Raw genomic sequence first — 18,128 nt, 5'->3', positions numbered from 1 at the left:
GGGGATGCCCTCCTGGGGCCAATGACGCTGCTGTAGCCAGCCCCAGAGTGGGGTCCTAGTGCTGCCTCCAGCCTCCTGGTCCCTCTCACCCCGCCCCTCCCCTGTCCAGATGACCCAACTGATGAAAGCAGCCAAAAGTGGCACCAAGGATGGTTTGGAGAAGACCAAGATCGCCGTGATGAGGAAAGTGACCTTCCTGCACCGCAAAGAGGCACCAGGTTGGTGGGGAAAGCTTCTCCCTTGGCTCCTGAGGGCCTTTTGGAGGGTATTCAGGGGGGGGGAGAAAAACAATTCCATGTGACTCCTCATGGCTTTCAGCTTTGCTGATTCCTCTTCTGTGGTTTAAGCCTCCACTTGATTTCTTTTCCCCACTCTTTGCATCCCTGTGCAAGCTTGGTCGGTTCGGCTCACTCCTCGCTCCAACCACCTTTTGGGACCGTGCCCAGCACCCATGGGTGCCCCCCACCTTGGACACAGAGCACTGATTGTTTTGGGTTGTGGGTTTGTTTTTGTTTTGGGGGGGGGGGTGGGTGGTTGTTTTTCTTAACCCTCCTGCTGTTGTGCAGGGGATGGGGAGAGGAGGAGGAGGGCGGCGGAGGTGGGAAAGCAGCCTCCTGCCCGCCGGAGCTCGAGGGTCTCCCTGGAGCATCACAGGGGAGGTAGGATCCCAGTAGGTGGCCTTGGAGCTTGGCCAAGGCTTCCTGGGGGATCCAGCTTGTGTGTCCCAGCCTTGCTGCATGTCCCCAGCCTGGCTTAAACCTCCCTGAGGTGGGGGCTGAAATGCTGCTTTGGTTTTAGGGGGGGGGCTGGGGGCGGATTTGATCCCTGAGGTGCGGGAGGGGATCGCCTCGGCCAGGCTGCTGCAGAGCATCCCAGCCCCAGGGCACGGGGATGAGGAGGAGGAAGAGGAGGAGGAGGAGGTCTTGGAGCTGGCAGCCAAGGGTGACTGAATCCTCCCTGCCCAAAATTAGGGAAGGAAAAAGGTCACCCAGCCACCAGCAGCCCTCCCCTGCAGCCTCAGCCAGCCCTCCCCCTTGGCAGCTATTAATAGGCGGTGGGGATGGGGCCGGGGTGGCCGTAGCAGGGCCTTGAGGCCATGTGGAAGAAGAGGCTGTCCAGCCATCAGGATGCCACCTTGGCTCGCTCCTACTCCTCCTCCTCAGCTGCTTCAGCCTCGGGTAAGGGCTCCCCAGGCTGCCCAGCCAGTGCTTGCCTCTTGCCTTCTCCATTCTCTTCCTCCTGCTGCTTTTGCCTCCTTTTTTCTCCCCCCGTTTCCCCTTGCTCTCACCCACTCGTGGGGCAAGGAGGAAAGGGATCTTTTTTTCTCCCCACCCCACCCTCAGCTAAGGTGGGTTTTGGGGGCAGGCAGAGGCTTTTTGTCCCCTTCCTGCAGGGAGCTGGCTGGGTCCCTGCTTGGCAGCCTGACTCATGCCGGTGTCCGGTGACAGCGGCCGGAGCTTGGGGAGGGACACACAATGCAGGGAGGACGCTGGGATCCATCACTGCTCCCAGCTCCAACTCTAAACCCATCCCCAGCCAAGCTGCTGCTGAAGCTATGAAGGCTTCTTTAGACCCCCTCCCCACCCCCCCAAAACTCTAAAACTGGGGGGGGGGGTTGGCATTTGGTTGTGGCATTTGTTTCCCCCCCACCTCTTACAGGGGACTCGGAGGAGGAGGACACAGGTTTCCTGGAGGTCACAGTCTCTGACATGAAGCACCCCCCACCAGAGCTGGGCCCCATGCCTGAGGGGCTGAGCCCACAGCAGGTTGGCATGGGGTGGGTTAGGGCTTTTTTTTTTGGGGGGGGGGGAGGGGTTTTGGGTGGGGATCACAGCTTCCCCTTCTCCTGTGATTGAGCAAGGAGGGAAAAGGCGAGTCAGCAGAAGGCGATGCTGCTGCCTCAGCACTTCTGCAGGGCCCTGTGCCCCTGCTGCAGCCCCCCACATTCTGTTATTCTGGGGGGGAGGGAGGGCACACACAAGCCACAACGACCTTATTGTGGCCTTCCAGTATCTTAAGGGGGCCTAGGAGAAAGCTGGGGAGGCACTTTTTAGGGTGTCGGGGAGTTAGGGGCTGTTCAGTCTGCAGAAGAGAAGGCTCCGAGGTGACCTCATTGTGGCCTTCCAGGATCTGAAGGGAGCTACAGGAAGGCTGGGGAGGGACTGCTCAGGATCTCAGGGAGTGATAGGACTAGGGGGAATGGAATGAAGCTAGAGGTAGGGAGATTGAGGCTGGAGGTGAGGAGGAAGTTCTTCCCCATGAGAGTGGTGAAGCCCTGGAATGGGTTGTGCAGGGAGGTGGTTGAGGCCCCAGCCCTGGAAGTGTTTAAGGCCAGGCTGGATGAGGCTCTGGCCAGGCTGATCTAGTGTGGGGTGTCCCTGCCCATGGCAGGGGGGTTGGAACTAGATGATCCTTGTGGTCCCTTCCAACCCTGAATGAAACTATGAAACTATGATAGCCATTGAAGCCATTGCCTGATCTCCACAGGCCCTTTGTGTGTGATGCAGGCACACAGGGAATGCAAGGCCTGGCTTGTCTCTGCCCAGTGGGATGGTGCAGGCAGGTGGGGTTTGAGGAGGGTTTGCTGCCAAGGACTCTGTTTTGCTGGGGGTTGGTTGCGTGGCTGAGAGATGTGGAGGAAGCTGCAGCAAGGGAATCAAAGCCAGCAGGGCAAGGGAGGGGATTCTGCCCCTTTACTCTGCTCTGCTGAGACCACAGCTGGAGCTCTGGGGCCAGTTCTAGAGCCTCTGTGCCAGGAAGGATGTGGAGGTGCTGGAAGGTGTCCAGAGAAGGGCCACAAGGATGAGCAGAGGGCTGGAGCTGCTCTGCTATGGAGACAGACTGAGAGAGTTGGGGTTGTTCAACCCCCAGGCTCCTCCTCTTCAAGCTACAGAGCCCTCAGCTCCCTCAGGCTCTCCTCATGAGGAAGATGTTCCTCTGCCTTCAGCATTGTTGTGGCTCTGCTGGACTCTCAATCAGTTCCCTGAGGTCCTTCTTGACCTGAGAGGCCCAGGACTGGACACAATACTCCAGATGTGGCCTCAGCAGGGCAGAGTAGAGGGGGAGGAGAACCTCTCTTGACCTACTGGTCACAGCCCTTCTAATCCAGCCCAGGATGGCATTGGCCTTCCTGGCCACCAGAGCACACTGCTGGCTCATGGTCATCCTTCCATCCACCAGGACCCCCAGGTCCTTTCCCCCTTCCACTGCTCTCAGTCCCCAGCCTCAGTCCCTTCAGTCTGGAGAAGAGAAGGCTCCCAGGAGACCTAATTGTGGCCTTCCAGGATCTGCAGGGGGCTCCAAGAAAGCTGGGGAGGGACTTTTAAGGTGTCAGGGAGTGATAGGACTGGGGGGGATGGAGCAAAACTCAAAGTGGGGAGGTTGAGATTGGCTGTGAGGAAGAAGTTGTTGCCCAGGAGGGTGGTGAGAGCCTGGCACAGGTTGCCCAGGGAGGTGGTGGAAGCCTCCTGCCTGGAGGTGTTTGCAGCCAGGCTGGATGTGGCTGTGAGCAACCTGCTGTGGTGTGAGGTGTCCAGGGGGATTGGAGCTGGCTGAGCCTCGAGGTCCCTTCCACCCCTAACCATTCTGTGTTAGCATGACCCTGCCTGTGCCCTGCTGCCCCCCTGCAGGTTGTCCGGCGCCACATCCTGGGCTCCATCGTGCAGAGCGAGCGCAGCTACGTGGACTCCTTGAAACGCATCCTGCAGGTGGGGGAAGCTCCCTCCCCCCTCCCCCCCCTTTTTTAGGGGGTGTTTGGAGGGGGGTAGGGATGAGGTGGGGGCTGCTGATGGCATTTCCCACAGGATTGGAGGTGGGGGGATGTGGATGGCATCTCCCTCAGGGTCGAGGATGGGGGACACTGATGGCATCCCCCCCAGGGTTGAGGATGGGGGACACTGATGGCATCCCCCCCAGGGTTGAGGATGGGGGGACACTGATGGCATCCCCCCCAGGGTCGAGGATGGGGGGACACTGATGGCATCCCCCCCAGGGTTGGGTGGGGGCAGGACCCTGATGGCATCTCCCCCAGGACTGAGGGGACAGGACCCTGATGGCATCTCCTCCAGGGTTGGAGGGGGCAGGACCCTGATGGCATCTCCCCAAAGGCTGAGGGCAGCAGGACCCTGATGGCATCTCCCACAGGACTGAGGGGGGCAGGACCCTGATGCCATCTCCCCCAGGGTTGGGGGGGGGCAGGACACTGATGCCATCTCCCACAGGATTGGGGGGGGGCAGGATGCTGATGGCATCTCCCCCAGGGTTGAGGGGGGGGCAGGACCCTGATGGCATCTCCCCCAGGGTTGGGGGGGGGAAGGACCCTGATGCCATCTCCCCCAGGGCTGAGTGGGGCAGGACCCTGATGCCATCTCCCCCAGGATTGGGGGGGGGCAGGACCCTGATGGCATCTCCCCCAGGGTTGGGGGGGGCAGGACCCTGATGGCATCTCCCCAAAGGCTGAGGGGGGGCAGGACCCTGATGGCATCTCCCACAGGACTGAGTGGGGCAGGACCCTGATGCCATCTCCCCCAGGATTGGGGGGGCAGGACCCTGATGGCATCTCCCCCAGGGTTGGGGGGGGCAGGACCCTGATGCTATCTCCCCCAGGATTGGGGGGGGGGCAGGACCCTGATGGCATCTCCCCCAGGACTGAGGGGGGCAGGACCCCGATGCTATCTCCCCCAGGATTGGGGGGGGGGGCAGGACGCTGATGGCATCTCCCCCAGGACTGAGGGGGGCAGGACCCTGATGCCATCTCCCCCAGGACTGAGGGGGGCAGGACCCTGATGCCATCTCCCCCAGGACTGAGGGGGGCAGGACCCTGATGCCATCTCCCCCAGGACTGAGGGGGGCAGGACCCTGATGGCATCTCCCCCAGGACTGAGGGGGGCAGGACCCTGATGGCATCTCCCCCAGGACTGAGGGGGCAGGACCCTGATGGCATCTCCCCCAGGACTGAGGGGGGCAGGACCCTGATGGCATCTCCCCCAGGACTGAGGGGGCAGGACCCTGATGGCATGTCCCACAGGATTACAGGAACCCCCTGATGGAGATGGAGCCGAAGGTGCTGAGCGCCCGCAAGTGCCAGGTGGTGTTCCTGCGGCTGAAGGAGATCCTGCAGTGCCACTCCATGTTCCAGATCGCCCTGGCCTCCCGCGTGGCCGAGTGGGACTCCACCGAGAAGATCGGAGACCTCTTCGTGGCCTCGGTAGGAGGGGGGCAGGAAGGTCCCAGAGTCAGAGAATCAGGGTGGAAAGGACCTCATCCAGGCCAACCCAACAGCCTCCCCGCCCCGGCCAAGGACCTCTGCCTCCCCCTCCACAGAATCACCAAGGTTGGAAGAGGCTAACAGGAGCCAGCAGTGTGCCCAGCTGGCCAAGAAGGCCAAGGGCATCCTGGCCTGCATCAGGAAGAGTGTGGCCAGCAGGAGCAGGGAAGTCCTTGTGCCCTGTGCTCAGCACTGCTGAGGCCACACCTGGAGTCCTGTGTCCAGCTCTGGGCTCCTCAGGTTAGGAAAGAGGTTGAGCTGCTGGAAGGTGTCCAGAGAAGGGCAAGAAAGCTGGGGAGGGGTCTGGGGCACAGCCCTGTGAGGAGAGGCTGAGGGAGCTGGGGTTGCTTAGCCTGCAGAAGAGGAGGCTCAGGGGAGACCTTCTTGCTCTCTCCAACTCCCTGCAGGGAGGTTGTAGCCAGGTGGGGGTTGGTCTCTTCTCCCAGGCAGGCACCCAGCCCCAGAACAAGAGGACACAGTCTCAAAGTGTGCCGGGGGAGGTTTAGGCTGGAGGTGAGGAGAAAGTTCTTCCCAGAAGGAGAGATTGGCCGTGGGATGTGCTGCCCAGGGAGGTGGTGGAGTCCCCATCCCTGGAGGTGTTCAAGAGGGGCTTGGATGTGGCACTTGGAGCCATGGTTTAGTCATGAGGTCTTGGGTGACAGGTTGGACTTGGTGATCTTTGAGGTCTCTTCCAACCTTGGTGGTACTGTGAGACCTCAAAGATCATCAAGTCCAACCTGTCACCCGAGACCCTTACCCCCCCTGTACAAAAGGGACAAGAGACAGGAGCAAAGAAGTTAATACAGAATCAATCACAGAATGAACCAGGTTGGAAAAGACCTCAGAGATCATCAAATCCAACCTATGACCCAATACCCAACACGTCCTGACTACTAACCCATGGCACCGAGTGCCACATCCAAGCCTTTCTTGAACACCTCCAGGGATGGGGACTCCACCACCTCCCTGGGCAGCACATCCCAATGTCTAACAACTCTCTCAGTGAAGAACTTTCTCCTCACCTCCAGCCTAAACCTCCCCTGGCACAGTTTGAGACTGTGTCCTCTTGTTCTGGTGCTGGGTGCCTGCCTGGGAGAAGAGACCAACCCCCAGCTGGCTCCAACCTCCCTTCAGGGAGTTGGAGAGAGCAAGAAGGTCTCCCCTGAGCCTCCTCTTCTGCAGGCTAAGCAACCCCAGCTCCCTCAGCCTCTCCTCACAGGGCTGTGCTGCAGACAGGAAGGATGGAGAGAGACTGTTTACAAAGGCTGCAGTGCCAGGATGAGGACAGTGGCTTTGAGCTGGGAGAGGGGAGATTGAGACTGGAGATGAGGAAGAAATTCTTTAGGGTGAGGCTGGGGAGACTCTGGCACAGGTTGCCCAGGGAGTTTGTGGCTCCTCCTGCCTGGAGGTGCTCAGTGCCAGGTTGGATGAGGCCTTGAGCAAGCTGTGCTGGTGGGAGGTGTCCCTGCCCATGGCAGAGGGTTGGAGCTGGCTGAGCTTTGAGGTCCTTTCCAATCTAAACCCTGCTGTGATTCCATGACTGCTGCCAAACCTCCCCCTGCACCTCTCCGTGCTCATGGGCTGGGCTTGGAGGGTTGAAGTGATGCAGCCCCAACCTGGGCTCTCCCCAGCACCCTCAGCATCCCTCCCAAAGGACCCAAGCACCCCCATGCTTTGCTGGCCTCCCCTGCTGGGGGGAGCCCCCATCCCCTCACAGCTCTGCTTGCCTCTCCCCAGTTCTCCAAGTCGATGGTGCTGGATGTCTACAGCGACTACGTCAACAACTTCACCACTGCCATGTCCCTCATCAAGAAGGCTTGCCTCACCAAGCCTGCCTTCCTCGACTTCCTCAAGGTCAGCAGGGCCCAGGTGTGGCTGCACAGTGCTGCTGGTCACCAGGATGGGTGCAAACCCCTCCTCTTGCTGGCCTTTCTTCCCCTCCCCTGCAGAAGAGGCAGATGGCCAGCGCCGACCGGGTCACGCTCTACGGGCTGATGGTGAAGCCCATCCAGAGGTTCCCTCAGTTCATCCTGCTCCTGCAGGTAGGGGCAAAGCTTACCTGCCCCCCACCTTGCTTTGCACCTGGGCTCAGCACTGCTTAGGCCACACCTGGAGGCCTGTGTCCAGTTCTGGGCTCCTCAGTTCAAGAAAGATGTTGAGCTGCTTGACTGTGTCCAGAGAAGGGCAACGAGGCTGGGGAGGGGTCTGGGGCATGGGGCTGGGGAAGGGTCTGGGGCACAGGGCTGGGAGGGGTCTGGGGCACGGGGCTGGGGAGGGGTCTGGGGCACGGGGCTGGGAGGGGTCTGGGGCACGGGGCTGGGGAGGGGTCTGGGGCACGAGGCTGGGGAGGGGTCTGGGGCACAGGGCTGGGGAGGGGTCTGGGGCACAGGGCTGAGAGGGGTCTGGGGCACAAGGCTAGGGGGGGTCTGGGGCACGAGGCTGGGGAGGGGTCTGGGGCACGAGGCTGGGGAGGGGTCTGGAGCACAGGGCTGGGGAGGGGTCTGGGGCACGAGGCTGGGGAGGGGTCTGGGGTACAGGGCTGGGGAGGGGTCTGGAGTACAGCCCTGTAAGGCTGAGGGAGCTGGGGGTGTTCAGCCTGGAGAGGAGGAGGCTCAGGGGAGACCTCATTGCTGTCTACAGCTCCCTGCAGGGAGGTTGGAGCCAGGTGGGGGTTGGTCTCATCTCCCAGGCAGGCACCCAGCCCCAGAACAAGAGGACACAGTCTCAAGCTGTGCCAGGGGAATTTTAGGCTTGAGCTTAGCAAGAAGTTCTTCCCAGGCAGAGAGGTTCCCTTTGGGATGTGCTGCCCAGGGAGGGGTTGGGGTCAATATCCCTGGAGGTGTTGAAGCAAAGCCTGGAGGAGGCACTGGGTGCCGGGGCCTGGTTGATCAGTTAGGGTTGGGTGGTTGGTTGGACCTGGTGATGTTGGAGCTCTCTTCCAAGCTGGCTGATGCTGTGATTCTTGCATTTTGCAGCCTGGGTGCTGCAGGAAAGGGTTTAGCAAGGGCCAGCTCTTGGGGCTGGCAGCTTGGCTGCAGTTCTGGGGCCCAGCCCAGGGCTCACCTTCCAAGCTTTGCTCTTCAGAGGCGCTGGAAGCGCTCCCGGCTGCAGCATCCCTGACGAGGCTGAGTGGATCTCCTTTGCTTTCTGGGGTGGCTTTTGTCCTCCCATCCTTTCTGCCTGTTTCAGGACATGCTGAAGAACACCCCCAAGGGCCATGCAGACCGCTTGTCCCTCCAGCTGGCCCTCACCGAGCTGGAGACCTTGGCCGAGAAGCTCAACGAGCAGAAGCGGTTGGCCGACCAGGTGGCTGAGATCCAGCAGCTCAGCAAGAGCATCAGTGACCGCAGCAGCCTCAACAAGGTGGGGGCCTTCAGCCTCCCCTCCTCATCTTTGTGCTGCCTGGAGGTTGGAGCTGGTTGTTAAGAGACAGAGCTTTGCAGATGACACCAAGTTAGGAGCAGATGTTGGTCAGTTAGAGGACAGAAGGGCTCTGCAGAGGGACCTCGACCGACTGGACAGATGGGCAGAGGCCAACAGGATGGCATTCAACAAGTCCAAGTGCCAGGGGCTGCACTTTGGCTACAGCAATCCCATGCAGAGCTACAGGCTGGGGGCAGAGTGGCTGAGAGCTCCCAGAGAGGGACCTGGGAGTGCTGATTGACAGCTGCCTGAACAGGAGCCAGCAGTGTGCCCAGGTGGCCAAGAGGGCCAATAGCATCCTGGCCTGCATTAGGAATAGTGTGGCCAGCAGGAGCAGGGAAGTCCTTGTGCCCTGTGCTCAGCTCTGGTTAGGCCACACCTTGAGTCCTGTGTCCAGTTCTGGGCTCCTCAGTTTAAGAAGGACATTGAGAGACTTGAAGGTGTCCAGAGAAGGGCAACAAAGCTGGGGAGAGGCCTTGAGCACAGCCCTGTGAGGAGAGGCTGAGGGAGCTGGGGTTGCTTAGCCTGGAGAAGAGGAGGCTCAGGGGAGACCTCATTGCTGTCTACAACTACCTGAAAGGTGGTTGTAGCTGGGAAGGGGTTGGCCTCTTCTCCCAGGCAAGCAGCACCAGAACAAGAGGCCACAGTCTCAAGCTGTGCCAGGGGAGGTTTAGACTCGAGGTGAGGAGGAAGTTCTTCACCAAGCAAGTCATTCACCATTGGGATGTGCTGCCCAGGGAGGTGGTGGAGTCCCCATCCCTGGAGGTGTTCCAGAGGGGATTGGATGTGGCACTTGGTGCCATGGTCTGGTCATGGGGTCTGTGTTGATAGGTTGGACTCAATGATCCTCGAGGTCCTTTCCAACCTAAGTTATACTGTGAGACTGTGGCTCCTGAGGGATGCAGCTCCCACCCCCCGTCCTCCACGCTGGGGGCTTCGGGGAGCTCGGGTCCCTGTTGTCTCCGGAAGGACATTGAGCAAAATCAGATCCTGGGGCTGCCACGAGGAAATTCCCCTCCAGGGAAGGCCTGGAGGAGCTGCTTTGCTCCTCTGCATGGTGTTGCAACTGTTGGTGGAAGGGGAAAAACAGACCAACAAACCCCCTAAATGAAGCTCTTGCAACACATCCTGGGCTGGGGGTGGCTGTGGTGGCAGAAACCACAGCAGGCCACCTGCCAGCTGGGGCCTGGGGTGAGGATTTAGGGCCAGAGGATGAAGACAGACTCCCAAAGGGCTGTAAAAAGGCCATGCTGGCCTGCCAGGGCTCTGCTTTCCTGGTAGTTGGCCATGCAGGGGAAAGGGGTTTGCAGTGTGCACTTCAAATCCTGGGTTCAGTTTTGGGCTGCTCACTCCCAGAAGGACATTGAGGGCTGGAGCAGGTCCAGAGAAGGGCAGGGAAGATGGGGAAGGGTCTGGAGAAGAGGGCTGGGGAGGAGCAGCTGAGGGAGCTGGGGATGTAGAGGCTGGAGCAGGTCCAGAGAAGGACAATGAAACTGGGGAAGGGTCTGGAGAAGAGGGCTGGGGAGGAGCAGCTGAGGGACCTGGGGTGTTGAGCCTGGAGAAAAGGAAGCTAAGGGGAGACCTTCTGGCTCCCTAAGAGGAAGTTGGAGCCAGGTGGGAGCTGTTCTCTTCTCTGAAGGAATAAGTGGCAGGACAAGAGGAAATGTCCTCAGCTTGCCCTGTGGGAGGTTTAGGTTGGCCATGAGGAACAATTTCTTCCCCTTGAGGGTTGTCCAAGCCTTACCCAGGCTGCCCAGGGCTGTGGTGGAGTCCCCATCCCTGGAGGGGTCTTAGGGCCATAGTTTGGCGGTGCCCTGAGCAGTGCTGGGTTGGACTTGGATGATCTTAGAGATCTCTGTGACTGTTTCCTGGGCACCTCTGCAGCCCTTCCTGGCTGGAAGAAAATCCTTCCATGGAAGCTCAGAAATCAAGCCAGGTTTTGGGGCAGGAGGCTTGCAGGAGCCTCCCAGGCTGATGGCCCTGCCTGTTGTGGGCACAAGACATGGCATTAGTGTGGTTAGCTTCATTTGCTTCTGAGTTGGTCTGGCAAAGCTAATGCTGGGGGGGAGGAAACTTCAGCCCACCACAGTTAGGGTTCCTTGTAGCTGCTGTTTCATGTCAAAGAAGAGATTTCACATTCACTGCATCTTTGCTGTGGCAGACTGGGATATTCATTAGTTCTGAGGGATGCAGGGAGCTGATGCATCTGATGTGGAGCTGGAAGCTGGCTGTGGAGAAGCCAGGCTGGCTTGAAGTGTAGGAAGCAGCCCAATGAGTGAGACCAGGATTGACATCCAGCATGATGTCTCACACCAGGGGAGGTTTAGGCTGGATGTTAGGAAGAAGTTCTACACAGAGAGAGTGATTGCCCATTGGAATGGGCTGCCTGGGGAGGTGGGGGAGTCACCATCCCTGGAGGTGTGCAGGAGGAGACTTGATGGGGTGCTTGGTGCCGTGGGTTAGTTGGTTAGGTGGTGTTGGGTGATAGGTTGGACACGATGATCTTGAAGGTCTTTTCCAACCTGGTCTGGTCTATTCTATTCTATTCTATTCTATTCTATTCTATTCTATTCTATTCTATTCTATTCTATTCTATTCTATTCTATTCTATTCTATTCTATTCTCTTCTCTGTCACCCATGCCCTCTGCAGATGCTGAGCTCGGGGCAGAGGCAGCTCCTGCTCTGCGAGACGCTGACGGAGACTGTGTACGGTGACCGGGGGCAGCTCATCAAGTCCAAGGAGAGGAAGGTTTTCCTGCTCAATGACATGCTGGTCTGTGCCAACATCAACTTCAAGTACGTGCTGGTGGCCCCACACCCCCACATCCCTTGGCCAAGTGGTGACAGGGTGACCCACCTCCCTTCCCCACCTCCAGTTCTGGGCTTAGTGCTTTGCTAGCTCTACCTCCAGACCTTTTCAAACCCCTTCCCCTCGTGCTGGGAGGAGGAACCCACTTGGTTTGGGGTTGCTGTGTCCCTCACTTATCTGAAGGGGGCCTCCAAGAAGGCTGGGGAGGGACTTCTCAGGATCTCAGGTCACACACACCCCCCCTCCCCATAGATGGAGTTGGGGCTGTTCAGGCTGGAGAGGAGAAGGCTCCCAGGTGACCTCATTGTGGCTTTCCAGGATCTGATGGGGGCTACAGGAAGGCTGGGGAGAGACTTCTCAGGCTCTCAGGGAGTGATAGGACTAGGGGGAATGAAATGAAGCTGGAGGTGGGGAGATTGAGGCTGGAGGTGAGGAGGAAGTTCTTCCCCATGAGAGTGGTGAAGCCCTGGACTGGGTTGTGCAGGGAGGTGGTTGAGGCCCCAGCCCTGGAGGTGTTTAAGGCCAGGCTGGATGAGGCTGTGGCCAGGCTGATCTAGTGTGGGGTGTCCCTGCCCATGGCAGGGGGGTTGGAACTAGCTGATCCTTGAGGTCCCCTCCAACCCTGACTGATACTATGATCCTTCTTGGCATACTGCCATCCCCTGGTGCTGGAGCTGGTGTGGAGGCCTGGGAGCTGTTGGGACCTCAGGGCTGATGCTCCAAAGGGGAAACCTCTCTATTAATCAATCTTCCCCCCCCTTTTGCAGGCCAGTGAACCCAGGGTAGGTGGCAAGCCTGGTCTGCTGTGGTTGGGTGCCCCACTTCTGGGGGTGCAGGCATGCCAGCAGTGCATGGTGTGGGGCTTGCAGCTGGGGCCTTGGCTTGCAGAAGGCATTCGGCGAGGGGCTGGCAGGCTGAGCCACGGCGCCCACTGATTGATGGCATCTCTCTCTCTCTCTCTTTCCCTCTTGCCAATCCTCCCTTGGCAGAGGCCAGCTGGAAATTAGCAGCCTGGTGCCCCTGGGTCCCAAATACGTGGTGAAGTGGAGCACAGCCCTCCCCCAGGTGCAGGTGGTGGAGGTGGGGCAGGAGAGTGGAGCCTATGACAAGGACAACGTCGTCATCCACAACGCCGGGGCCAAGAGGCATGCACCCAGCGGGCAGGCCTCACACAGTGAGCTCTCATCCCTTCCCCTCCTGCAGGGCTGGGCTCTGACCACCTGGTAGAGGGCAGGAGGGGCTCTGCAGAGGAACCTTGCCAGGCTGGACAGAAGGGCAGAGTCCCAACAGGATGGCATGCAGCAAGTCCAAGTGGCAGGGGCTGCACTTTGGCCACAACAACCCCAGGCAGTGCTACAGGCTGGGGGCAGAGTGGCTGAGAGCAGCCAGGCAGAGAGGGACCTGGGGGTAGTGGTTGACAGTAGCTGAACAGGAGGCAGCAGTGTGTTCAGGGGGCCAAGAAGGCCAAGGGCATCCTGGCCTGCAGCAGGAGCAGGGAAGTCCTTGTGCCCTGTGCTCAGCACTGCTTAGGCCACACCTTGAGTCCTGTGTCCAGTTCTGGGCTCCTCAGGTTAGGAAAGAGGTTGAGCTGCTGGAAGGTGTCCAGAGAAGGGCAAGAAAGCTGGGGAGGGGTCTGGAGCACAGCCCTGGGAGGAGAGGCTGAGGGAGCTGGGGTTGCTTAGCCTGGAGAAGAGGAGGCTCAGGGGAGACCTTCTTGCTCTCTGCAACTCCCTGAAGGGAGGTTGGAGCCAGGTGGGGGTTGGTCTCTTCTGCCAGGCAGCCAGCCCCAGAACAAGAGGACACAGTCTCAAGCTGTGCCAGGGGAGGTTTAGGCTGGAGGTGAGGAGAAAGTTCTTCCCAGAAGGAGAGATTGGCCATGGGAATGTGCTGCCCAGGGAGGTGGTGGAGTCCCCATCCCTGGAAGTGTTGAAGAGGGGATTGGTTTTGGCACTTGGAGCCATGGTTTAGTAGTCAGGAGGTGTTGGGTAATAGGTTGGACTTGATGATCCTTGAGGTCTTTTCCAACCTGGCTTATTCTGGGACATGCTCCTTGCATCTCATTTCTCTTCTTTCTCCAACCAAGATAAAGTCTACCTGGGGCCACCAAGGCTCTTCCAGGAGCTGCAGGACCTGCAGAAGGACCTGGCGGTGGTGGAGCAGATCACCCTCCTCATCAGCACCTTGCATGGCACCTACCAGGTATCTGTCTAGGTGGCAAAGCATGGGATGAGCAGAGGGCTGGAGCTGCTCTGCCATGAGGACAGACTGAGAGAGTTGGGGTTGTGCAGTCTAGAGAGGAGAAGGCTCCCAGGAGACCTCATTGTGGCCTTCCAGGATCTGCAGGGGGCTCCAAGAAAGCTGGGGAGGGAGTTTTGAGGGTGTCAGGGAGGGATAGGACTGGGGGGGATGGAGCAAAACTAGAAGTGGGGAGATGGAGATTGGCTGTGAGGAAGAAGTTGTTCCCCATGAGGGTGGTGAGAGCCTGGCACAGGCTGCCCAGGGAGGTGGTGGAAGCCTCCTTCCTGGAGGTGTTTGCAGCCAGGCTGGATGTGGCTGTGAGCAACCTGCTGTGGTGTGAGGTGTCCCTGCCCATGGCAGGGGGTTGGAGCTGGCTGAGCCTTGAGGTCCCTTTCAAACCCTGGCAGTTGTGTGATTCTGTGGGTTGGGTTGAGGAGAAGCCTCTTTACAGTGAGAGTGAGTTCCCCCTCAGCGTGAGGAGGAACTTCTTGACCGTGAGGCTCCCAGAGCCCTGGAGCAGGCTGCCCAGAGAGGTTGTGGAGTCTCCTTCTCTGGAGCCTTTCAAAACCCACCTGGATGCATTCCTGTGAGCCCTGCTCAGGGTGATCCTGCTTCTGGCAGGGGGGTTGGCCTGGATGATCTCTGGAGGTCAGTTCCAACCTCTGAGGCTCTGTGGCTGGGTGGAGCCAAGCTCTGTGTGCACTGCCTGGTTCCTCGCTGACCCTTCCTGGGCACCTCATTCTCCTGGACCTCCACTGATGAAATCTGGGGACAGTGCAGGTTTATTCCATGACTTAAGACTTTTCTTCCAGAACCTGAACATGACAGTGGCCCAGGACTGGTGCTTAGCCCTGCAGAGGATGATGAAGGTGAAGGAGGAGGAGATCCACTCTGCCAACAAGTGCCGCCTCCGCCTCCTGCTGCCTGGGAAACCTGATAAGTGAGTCTGCAGGTCACAGCTGGCTTCTTCCCACCCTGGGAGGGAGGAGGAGGAGCCTGAAGAGTACTGTGTACAGGGCTGGAGCCCTCAATAGAGGGAAGACATGGATCTGATGGAGAGGGTCCAGGGGAGGGCCATGAAAATGATCAGGAGGTTGAAGCAGCTCTGCCCTGGGGACAGGCTGAGGCAGCTGGGGGTGTTCAGCCTGGAGAGGAGAAGGCTCCAGGGAAACCTAATAGTATCCTTCCAGGGCCTGAAGGGGGTTACAAGAAGGATGGAGAGAGACTATTTGCAAAGGCCTGCAGGGACAGGACCAGAGGCAGTGGCTTCAAACCAGAGCAGAGCAGATTGAGATTGGATTTGAGGAACAAGTTCTGCACTATGAGGGTGGTGGAGCACTGGAACAGCTTGCCCAGGGAGGTGCTTGAGGCTCCTTCCCTGGAGATATTCAAGGTGAGGCTCAATGAGGCCCTGGGCAGCCTGCTCCAGCTGGGGATGTCCCTGCTGACTGCTGGGAGGTTGGGCTGGATGAGCTTTGGAGCTCCCTTCCAGCCTGGACCATTCCATGATCCAGAGGGACTTGGGTAGGCTGCAGAGGTGAGGCCAAGCCCACCTCAGAGAATCACACAGTTAACCAGGTTGGAAAAGACCTTTGAGATCATCAAGTCCAACCTGTCACCCAACACCATCTGATCAACTCAACCATGGCACCCAGTCTATTTCTAGACACTTCCAGGGATGGTGACTCCACCACCTTCCCAGGCAGCCCAGTCCCACAGCCAGTCACTCTTTCTGTGCAGAATTTGTTCCTGACACCCAGCCCAAAATGGCTGGAAGGTCAACACCACCAAGTGCAAGGTGTTGCCACCTGGGTTGGGGCAGTCCCAAGCACAAGTGCAGGCTGGGTGAGGAGCAGTCTGGAGAAGGCCTTGGGGGTGTCACTCAATGACAAACTCCCCAGGAGCCAGCAGTGGTCCCTGGCAGCCCAGCAGGCAGCTGAGTGCTGAGCTGCAGCCAGAGCAGGGAGAGCAGCAGCACAGGGAGGGGATTCTGCCCCTCTGCTCTGCTCTGCTTAGACCCTACCTGCAGCACTGCCTCCAGTTCTGGGGCCCCCAGCACAAGAAGGACCTGGAGCTGCTGGAGAGGCTCCAGAGGAGGCCATAGGGATGCTCAGAGGGCTGCAGAACTTCCCCTGTGGGGACAGGCTGAGAGGTTGGGGCTGTTCAGCCTGGAGAAGAGAAGGCTCCAGGGAGACCTCAGAGCAGCCTCCCAGTACCTGAAGCAGAGCTACAAGGGAGGGACTTTAGCCAAGGCCTTGCAGTGCCAGGATGAGGGACAGTGGCTTTGAGCTGGAGGAGAAGAGATTGAGACTGGAGATGAGGAAGGAATTCTTCCTAACATCCAGTCCAAAATGGCTGGAAGGTCAACAGCACCTAGTGAGGCTCTCCAGGGCCCTGGGCAACCTGATCTAGTTGGGGATCACAGGACCAGAGGATGTCAGGGGGTGGAAGGGACCCAAAGAGATCATCCAGTCCAACCCCCTGCCAGAGCAGGAGCAGAGAACCCAGCACAGGGCACACAGGAACACATCCAGATGGGGCTGGGAAGGCTCCAGGGAAGGAGACTCCACAACCTCTCTGGGCAGCCTGCTCCAGGGCTCTGGGAGCCTCACAGTCAAGAAGTTCCTCCTCAAGCTGAGGTGGAACCTCCTGTGCTGGAGTTTATATCCACTGCCCCTTGTCCTATCCCAGGGTGCAGCTGAGCAGAGCCTGTCCCTGTGCCCTCCCTCCTGACCCCCAGCCCTCAGCTATTGATAGACACTGATCAAATCCCCTCTCAGCCTTCTCCTCTCCACACTAACCACCCCCAGGGCTCTCAGCCTCTCCTCCCCAGGCAGTGCTGCAGTCCCTTCAGCATCCTTGGAGCCTCCCTTGGACTCTCTCCAGCAGCTCCCTGTCCCTCCTGAACTGGGGAGCCCAGAGCTGGCTGCAGCATTCCAGCTGTGGCCTCAGCAGGGCAGAGCAGAGGGAGAGGAGAACCTCCCTGGCTCTGCTGCCCACACTCCTCTAGGTGCAGCTCAGGATCCCACTGGCAGCCTGTTCCAGTGCTGTGACCCTCACAGGGAAGAAGTTCCTCCTTGTGCTGAGGTGGAACCTCCTGTGCTGCATCTTCCATCCACTGCCTCCTGTCCTATCCCAGGGTGCAGCTGAGCAGAGCCTGTCCCTGTCCCCTCCCTCCTGACCCCCAGCCCTCAGCTATTGATAGACACTGATCAAATCCTCTCTCAGCCTTCTCCTCTCCAGACTAAAAAGCCCCAGGTCCCTCAGCCTCTCCTCCCCAGGGGGTGCTCCAGTCCCTGATCACCCTTGCAGCCCTCTGCTGGACCCTCTCCAGCAGGTCCCTGTCCCTCTGGAGCTGGGGAGCCCAGAGCTGGACACAGGGCTGGAGCTGAGGTCTCAGCAGGGCAGCGCAGAGGTTAACCTCCCTCGGCCTGCTGCCGGCTGCGGGGAACTCAGCCTTGGCTGAGCTTTGGAGGTCCCTTCTGGCCTGGACCACCCCATGACTGCATGATGCAGGTGGTGCTGCTCTCCCTGTGCAGGTCTGGGCGCCCCATCAGCGTCATGGTGGTCTTCATCACCCCAAACCCCCTGAGCAAGATCTCCTGGGTGAACCGCCTGCACCTGGCCAAGATCGGACTGCGTGAGTGTAGCCCCCTGGCACCTTGCCTGCCCTCAGCCCTGCTTGGCAGAGCCCAGCTGGGGAGCACAAGGAGGGGAGGGGGTTGTGTCCTTTGGGCTTGTCCTGCTGTGAAATGGGACAGTGGAAAAGCTTGGGGAGCAAGGTGCTGGAGAGCACTTCGGGGTGTTGTGCTGCTGGGGGTGGTGGGAGTCCCTCTGCATCCGTGGGCTGTGGGGCCAGCTGCAGGGTGGTCAGCCAGGCCAAGGGGCCAGGTCCTGCCCTTCAGTCACACTGAGGCCAGGCAGACTCCTCTCTAGGCCCTGAGAGGGGCAGAATCCATTCACCACACAAATGGAGTGCAGAAGTGATGGAAAGTTTGAATGGGAAAGCAGTTGGTGGTGTGCAGAAAGTACAGAGCACAGTGACAAAGGGAGCCCAAAGCCTACAGAGTCCCTTCCAGCACACCCAAAGGTCCCCAGCAGTTCTCATCTCCCCACCTGAGGGTACACCCAAAACCCCCCAGGGCTCTTTCTTCCCCCCCCACTGCTAGGCTGGGCTCAGGCTGGCCAGCTCTGAGACTTCCCTTCCCCCCTTCCCCTCCTGGCATTAGGCCTGGAGAGACCTAAGAGGCCTTGAGATCCTCCCCCACCATCACCTGAGGGAGAGCATCTCCCACAAGAGCAGAGAGGGAAGAAAGAGGCAGAGAAGGACTTTGCAGGTGGATTTGTAGGGCACAGGATGTTATGGGTATGAAACACTCAGCTTCTTCTCT

At 59.3% G+C, this 18,128-nt stretch overlaps 1 protein-coding gene across 1 annotated transcript in view; it reads left to right on the top strand.

Annotated features, from left to right (window-relative positions):
• Window positions 1–18,128, top strand: part of ARHGEF10L (Rho guanine nucleotide exchange factor 10 like) — a 48,190-nt gene that overhangs the window by 8,709 nt on the left and 21,353 nt on the right. Inside the window, 13 exon segments of the mRNA XM_068162720.1 lie at window positions 110–218; window positions 567–659; window positions 1,660–1,766; window positions 3,630–3,707; window positions 5,027–5,206; window positions 7,004–7,120; window positions 7,216–7,308; window positions 8,456–8,629; window positions 11,341–11,486; window positions 12,489–12,673; window positions 13,583–13,698; window positions 14,550–14,677; window positions 17,277–17,377. Of these exon segments, the coding sequence (XP_068018821.1) occupies window positions 110–218; window positions 567–659; window positions 1,660–1,766; window positions 3,630–3,707; window positions 5,027–5,206; window positions 7,004–7,120; window positions 7,216–7,308; window positions 8,456–8,629; window positions 11,341–11,486; window positions 12,489–12,673; window positions 13,583–13,698; window positions 14,550–14,677; window positions 17,277–17,377 (1,627 nt within the window).

Source organism: Melanerpes formicivorus, unplaced genomic scaffold (assembly GCF_026170545.1).
Source record: "Melanerpes formicivorus ecotype bairdi unplaced genomic scaffold, bMelFor1.0.p_v2 SCAF_67, whole genome shotgun sequence".
NCBI lineage: Eukaryota > Metazoa > Chordata > Aves > Piciformes > Picidae > Melanerpes > Melanerpes formicivorus.
This window is presented reverse-complemented; position numbering and strand designations above follow the sequence as displayed.